The 7,036-nt window shown below is 32.1% G+C and overlaps 1 protein-coding gene across 1 annotated transcript in view; it reads left to right on the forward strand.

Annotated features, from left to right (window-relative positions):
- The window catches only part of ASZ1 (ankyrin repeat, SAM and basic leucine zipper domain containing 1), a 54,134-nt gene extending 48,519 nt beyond the window's left edge, over nucleotides 1-5,615 (forward strand). Inside the window, exons 11-13 of the mRNA XM_057733661.1 lie at nucleotides 883-988; nucleotides 1,818-1,931; nucleotides 5,180-5,615. Coding sequence (XP_057589644.1) covers nucleotides 883-988; nucleotides 1,818-1,931; nucleotides 5,180-5,332 — 373 coding nt within the window. The 3' untranslated portion in view covers nucleotides 5,333-5,615. The remainder of the gene's footprint in view (nucleotides 1-882; nucleotides 989-1,817; nucleotides 1,932-5,179) is intronic.
- The last annotated feature ends 1,421 nt before the right edge of the window (nucleotides 5,616-7,036 follow it).

The raw sequence follows: 7,036 nt of genomic DNA on the forward strand, positions 1-7,036 counted from the left end.
CCTTTTCTTTTACGTGCAATCCATCACCAAGTTTTTCAGTTTATTCTCCTAAACATTTCTTAAACTAGTCTCCTAATCATTCTCCCTACTTCCACTTTTTGTGTTCCTTTAATCTACACCATTCCCCAAATAAACTTTCTCATACAAAAATCTGATTTTCTACTTTCCTGTTTAAAATCCTTTAGTAACTGTACATTATCCAAAAGATAATATTCCATTCCTTAGCATGTCACAAATGTTCCTTAAATAAATGTTCCCATACAGCCTCTTTTCTTATGACTTTCCCATAATTGTGCTTTAGTTATACCTTGGAGACCTCCTACCCCTGTACCTTTATACCTGCTATTCTCTCCATCCAGAATCTCTTCTCCTCCTTACCTACCTGAAAAACTTATTTTTAAGCTCCAGGCTCAGTTCAAGTATGAACCCTACAAAGCATTACTAGATCTCTGTTCCCATTATACTAGATTCATTAACTCTGAGTTTAGATGTCTCAACTGTAAACTACTGTTAATAACATCTACCTTACAGGAGTTGTTGGAAAGAATTTTAAAAATAATAAATATAAAATAACTAAGCGCCTTCACATAATACACTCAAATACTGGCACTTTTATGTTCCTTCTTTATATGTCCCTGTGAATAACAGTGTTATAATTGTATGTCTGCCTCTCATCCTGAACTTTGAGAGCGTCAAGATTGGACACTTGGTTTTCTTTGTATGCTCAATGTCTATTTCAGTTGCTAATACAAATTAACTATTCTACAAATATTTTTTAAAGAATCTAATAAATGTTATGACTAGACATTGAATAACTAGCCAAGTAAAATGAAGTAAATTGTTCCTATTAGTGATTCCTGTTTGTTTATTTCCTCTCTTTAGTGGTGATGAGTTCCTCAACTTTCTTCTGAAGTTAAACAAACAGTGTGGCCATTTAATAACAGCTGTACAGAACATTATTACTGAGTTGCCTGTAAATTCTCACAAGGTATTCTACAAAAGTTACTAAGTAAAGAAAAGTATGAATGCTGGAGAACATTCCAGATAAGTTAATGATAATTCAGTAAACAGTAATCTGGTAAAACTGTATCTTCTAAAAAATCACATAAGATCTAAATAAGTCAATTTATTTAATATTACTTCTTTTTATACTAATTAATTAAAAAACTTTGTGTTCTAGCCCTCAAGGAAAGGAAAATGAGTCAGACCAAAAATTAAACTGATCTGTGTATTGAACTCACCATTTGTTCTTAAAGGGAATTTAATTGTTTAAAATATAAAGTGACAGGAGACTGAAGTGAAAGCTGAAACAAAACAGTGTGTTGAGTGTTATTAAAAACCATATCAATATAAGGATTTTTTAATGAAGGAAATTTTAAATAGAGAAAGTGTAAGTGACCTGTAAAAACAAACTTGTTTAGTAAAGCTTTTTCATGTGATTTGATTTTAGCTATTTGTATATAGTGGAAAATGTTTCATGAATTGTTTTCCTATGATTTTTATATAATACTAATATGGGAATTATGTCATTCTTAAAACCTTCATGACTATTTATTCACCATAAATATTGTTATGAATAATAATAGTCTCCATAGTGATATATGCATACATTTAATAAATGCACTCAGGAAACTGATTTGACTATTTATATAAAAATACTGAGTTCTTTCGGTGTCAGGATTTATCCTGAATAAAAAATGCTTTTCAGTTATATGATTTAATTTAATGTTTGATAATGTTGTATAATTTTTGTGGATATAAAGTTTTGAAAAGTTGCTTTCAATTCTTTAAAATGTAACTTTTGAAAATATTAACAGATAGTACTCGAATGGGCTTCTCCCCGGAATTTTACTTCAGTTTGTGAAGAACTGGTTAGTAATGTTGAAGACTTGAGTACAGAGGTCTGCAAACTAAAAGACTTAATTCAGAAGGTATGTATTTAAAATAAAAAAGGGGGAAATTATTTATAGCACAATATGTTAGACAATGAAGCAACTCTGACAAGAGCAACTTAAGCTCCCACTAGACAGGTGGAGGAAGGACAGTTTCCAAAAGAAGAAATATGCATAGGAAACAAACTCTGTTGATCATTAATGAAATGCATACTGAAAGAACAATGATATGTCATTTTCATCCTATAAATTAGTAGGGGATGTATTATCCTACTCATTACTGGTTATAGTTCACCAAACTAATATTTTCATGTGAGACTGAAACAGTTTGGCAAGATGTGGGAAGAACTATAAAAATATCTGTATCTTTAATAGTACTAGTTTAATGATTCCCAAATTTTACGTACCACAAGTGTCCTATACTAGAAGAATGATTTAATAAATTATGGTATAACCATTTGTTATAATGATATTCAGCCAGTTGAAAAATATAATAAAAAGCAAATATCCACTTGTTAAAGATAAGAAGTTATCTTTCTAATTTTTATTTATGTATATAAATGTGAATATAAAAAAGATTTTATAATATCTTTTATAATTTAACTTTTTAAAAGAGTATGGGCTTTTTTGGTTCTTGTTTCTATACTCGTATAGGAGTATGTATTTCCATCTAAGGACAGGTGATTTTTTTCCCCCTTTAAGAAAACTAGCTATAACAAAATCTAAGCTGCTAAAATAGAGAACTCTGTTGAAGGTAGATAATAAAGGACACTTTCACTTGACTAAAGAACTCACTTCTGGGTTCTCCATGTCTAATAAATATATTTGATATCTATAAAGTTTTTGTGAAGTATCTGATGTGAATGTTAGAATATGCATTAAATTTTTATAGCCTCAACCCATATGTCATTTAATATTTTCATTGTTTTTTTTATTAAAAAAGTTATATTCCTCAAAATAAATTTTATACATGTTCCAGGTAGTTTGTCAGTCATTCTAGCTATTAACATATGTTCAGTCAAAAGGAGTCTTTTTAAAAAATGAGCAGAAATTGTGAAGTAAATTCTAAAAAATTATAGGAGGATAAAGACATTTAAAATAGGTCAAACGAACAATATATTTCAAAAGTTTTGTAGAAGATAACTCCTTTCCAGAGAAAGGCATCTTAGAAGTTGTATCATCTCTGACATTTGTTCATTCAACAGACCTAAGAGTGCCTGCTGTATGTCAGGTAACTGTGCCATATACATTAGTTTCCTAATTATTCTACTTCCACTTTGTGTTCCTTTAATCCATACCACTCCCTAAATGAACTTTCTTATGCAAAAATATGATTTTATACTTTCTGAACTTGCTGACAACATGAAAATTATAGCACCATTCATCTTCACTATATCCATCATCTAGAAGAATTGAAGAAAATGGTATTGATTTTACTTCTTAGCATGGTGTTTTTCGTGGGAATCCAAGGGAAATTTGGAAGGATTTATGTAAAGATACTGCCTACAAAGCATGAACCTTTAATGTTTAGTGTAAGAAATTCCCTAAGACATCTTTGTCTCAGAACTGGTAATTGTTTTCTCCAAGATGAACTAAAAACATTTGGGGTAAAGAATTAAGATGAAATTAGAGAGAGCACCCAGATTTTTCTTAAAGGGATGAAATTAAGAAACACTGCTTTTGGAGTAACTTTGAGTCGAAAACATAAACAATTTAATCAGGTACCATAATATTTATTTTAATAAAATTTGCCTATAGAGAAAAATTTCAGCTTTCTTTAGCTAAGTGGAAGGTCGTTTTTCTTTGGTCTTTTCTCCCTTGAATCTGTTCATTTCTATATAAGGACTAGTCTTGAAAACATAGTTATTGGTTCATAATAACAGCAGATATAGTTCTTTGGGCAGGAAAGTCTTAATTTTGCAGCAAGCTAGTGCATTGTTTTTTTGTTTTGTTTTTTTGATTAGTCTTAAACAAGTAATAATCACCGAATAAGATTTTATTTAGAGAACTATGAGGGTTTCCAGATTTGGGAGTATGCTATTATGCCTGTTTAAGCTTATGATATTTTAGAGTTTACTAATAATAACAGCAGGAATTTTTTAAAAGAAACATATGAGCTATCACAGATAAGTATATGGAGGTAACAGAGAGGGTGGGAGAGGTCAAGGCCAGACTCTAACACCACATCATTCTCTTTCAAACCAACACACTGACAGGCTCCTGTCAGAAAGGGTCATTCTAAGTAATTGGTTAATAAAAGGAATGACTAGCTCAGGATTCAGTAAATGGAGCATCAGTGTCAAAAAGGAATCTGTTGCTGAATGAAGCCATTTGGAAGTTAAACCAAGAATACAGTATTAATGAGATTGGCATTGAAGTCCATCTTCTACTATAAATTTAAAATTAATTTTGCAGGGTTTTTTAATTAAATATTTACACTGTAGATTTGAGAAGTAGTTATTTTTGCTAATGTTGAAAGTATTTATGTCACCACTCCAGCACAGGATGTTTCTAGTAAATATCACTCTATAAATGTGCCAGATTCTTTTTATCTTTCAAGGATCTTTTGGTTTCTGCTCATTCTCCCTCTTCTGCCTCTCCTCCAACAACTATCTTCTCTCCCCACCCCCGCCCAACACACACACACACACACACACACACACACACACACAAGTTGAGGGGCCTTCTTTAGCAACATAGTTCTATGTATGGGAATTTAGAAACTGACTGGGTCATGTACTTTCATTGTTGAGAAGTGCTAAAAGAACCACTGAAATTTTTGTTAATATTTGTTCCTGCAAATATATTTCAATAAAGGATTACCTTGCTAGTGTTAGCATTGAATCTTATAGTTTTTGTTGAATTTAATGTATTGTAAGTATGCTATAAGAATACTTTTTTTATGTTTCACTTTTTTTGTAAGAAATTAGTTGATATTTAATACAGAAAGAAAAAATGATTGTCATTCCTTATAGGTAGAAATAGAAACTTTAACATTAAAGAAACTTCATCACCTGACATAAAACATGATTTTAAAATGTAATAATCTATAGAAGCATTTATTTTAAATGTAAAACTAATAATCTACTACAGTGGGATCCTGGTTGAAAGAAAGATTGTCTTTTAAGATTTTAAATATTTAAATCTTCCACTGGAATCTTGCATTTAGGCTGCATCTAAATCAAGTGAATTAACATGGATATTTTGATATTTTTTAAAATCAAAGATATTTTTATTTTCAGTGTACTGTACATTAACTCTTTTCTTTTTCCCATACAAAACATTAGTTGCAGAATGGACAAGAAAATGATCCAACTCATATACCATTAATGGAAGAAGTATCTACATGGAATAATAGAATTTTGAAGAGGACAGCTATTACAGTATGCGGATTTGGGTTTCTTCTTTTCATTTGCAAGTTAACTTTTCAGAGAAAATAACCCTAATATTTGTTTTGAGTAATGTATGTATTTTATATCTTATTCAAATTACCTAAAATGTTGTTTTCAACTATTTGTGACACAGTGTTAACTACACTCTTTGCCAGTATGCCATAGGAAAAATTATGATAGCATACAGCAGAATGTTTTTCTTTAGAAAGTGGTTTGTCAGTTTGAGTTGACAATATAATTTGTTACATTTTTATGTTAATTTTGATCAAGCAGTAAATTATAAATGATTCTTAAGTTTGATCCTATCCTATGACTCTAAATCACACTTAAAATAAAAGTTTGATCTAATATTCTCTGACATTTAAAAAAGTGTGCTCATTTGTCACAGTAAATCTTATAGTATCTGTAAAGTGTTCACAAACCAGTAGCTTTCTTTTAGTCCTTATTTTTCCCTTCATTATTATGTAATAAGGAATTCTTCTTATTTAATTTTTTTAGTTATATATCATTATAAGGAAATTATTAATTTGGGAGTATTTTACAGAATGCAAAGTATAAAGATAAAATGTAAAATTTTTGAATTATGGATTAAAAACCTAGGAAAAATATTATAAATGTAAATTTTAAAAAAGCAGAAAATTCAGAGAGTAGTGTGGAAAGCCCAAAGCACATTAGAATTTTTATGTAATGTACTTTTGGGAACATATGACATGTACTATGTGTAACATTCTTGAGGATGTTATGAAAGTAAATGGCATTTGGCATATAATTTCTCATACCAATCTAAAGAAGTAATGCATGATTTGTTTTTTTTTTTTAATCAAAACAATGATACTCAGATTTTAAAAGTGAAGGTAATAAAAAGGCAGGCCTAATTAAGCAGGCAATATAGTAGTTAAATCTTGCTTAACTTAGTACCATACTTAGAACAGATGCAGTTAATCTACAGCTGGGACAAAGGTTTTAGCAGTGCTCTTGACTGTCTCTTTCTGATGTCTCTGACTGGCTGTCTGCCTCATTTGGTATTACACCCAACCCTTAGGTTCCACTTATTACTGGTTGATTGCTCTATTGTTTTGACATGCCCTGGGGCATGAACTGCTAAGCAGTTTGAGAGAGTTAAATCCCGGCAGGGCTAGTTTTTGAGGCCAGCTTTTGAGGCTTATTCTGATGAGGGGAAGGTCTTTCTCAACTGTCTCCTTCCCTGGTTCTCTCAGGTGCACTAGCTGGCCTACAGTTTACCTTGTTGCTCCTAATTATGAAGGGCTGTTGTCTTCAAGAGTGCCCTTAGGCTTGATTTTCTCCACATTCTCTTTCAAATGAAGTCAGTTCCTTTGGGGAGAAGTTTGAAATCTCCTATCTTACGGGCTGCTTCTCCCCCTGGACAAAATCTCTGAGCCACTCCTCTCAGTTCTGCGTGGGACAGTAGCCTCTGGTCTTCTGGGTTTGCTTCTTACAGTTCTGCCCTATGAGTGAGATGGCATAAGGAAGATGGGGTCTTAGTATTCTGGCCTGCCATTCCTGGGGTGGAGTCCCCATCCTATGAGGCTCAGTGAAAGGAGAGAGCCCTCCACCACTCAGCCACACTCCTCAGAATTTAGCCGCTTAAGCTTGGAGTTGGAGGGCATTAGAAAAGCCAGAGGATTGCCCTTCAGATGAGATACAGTAACCCTTATGTGGGAGCTGAGAGGACTGGGAGCCCCACCTTCTTGGTCACGTCCATCCAGAGTGAGCTTTTGCTAAGCTGAGATG

This window comes from Hippopotamus amphibius, chromosome 4 (genome assembly GCF_030028045.1).
Source record: "Hippopotamus amphibius kiboko isolate mHipAmp2 chromosome 4, mHipAmp2.hap2, whole genome shotgun sequence".
Classification (NCBI taxonomy): Eukaryota; Metazoa; Chordata; class Mammalia; order Artiodactyla; family Hippopotamidae; genus Hippopotamus; species Hippopotamus amphibius.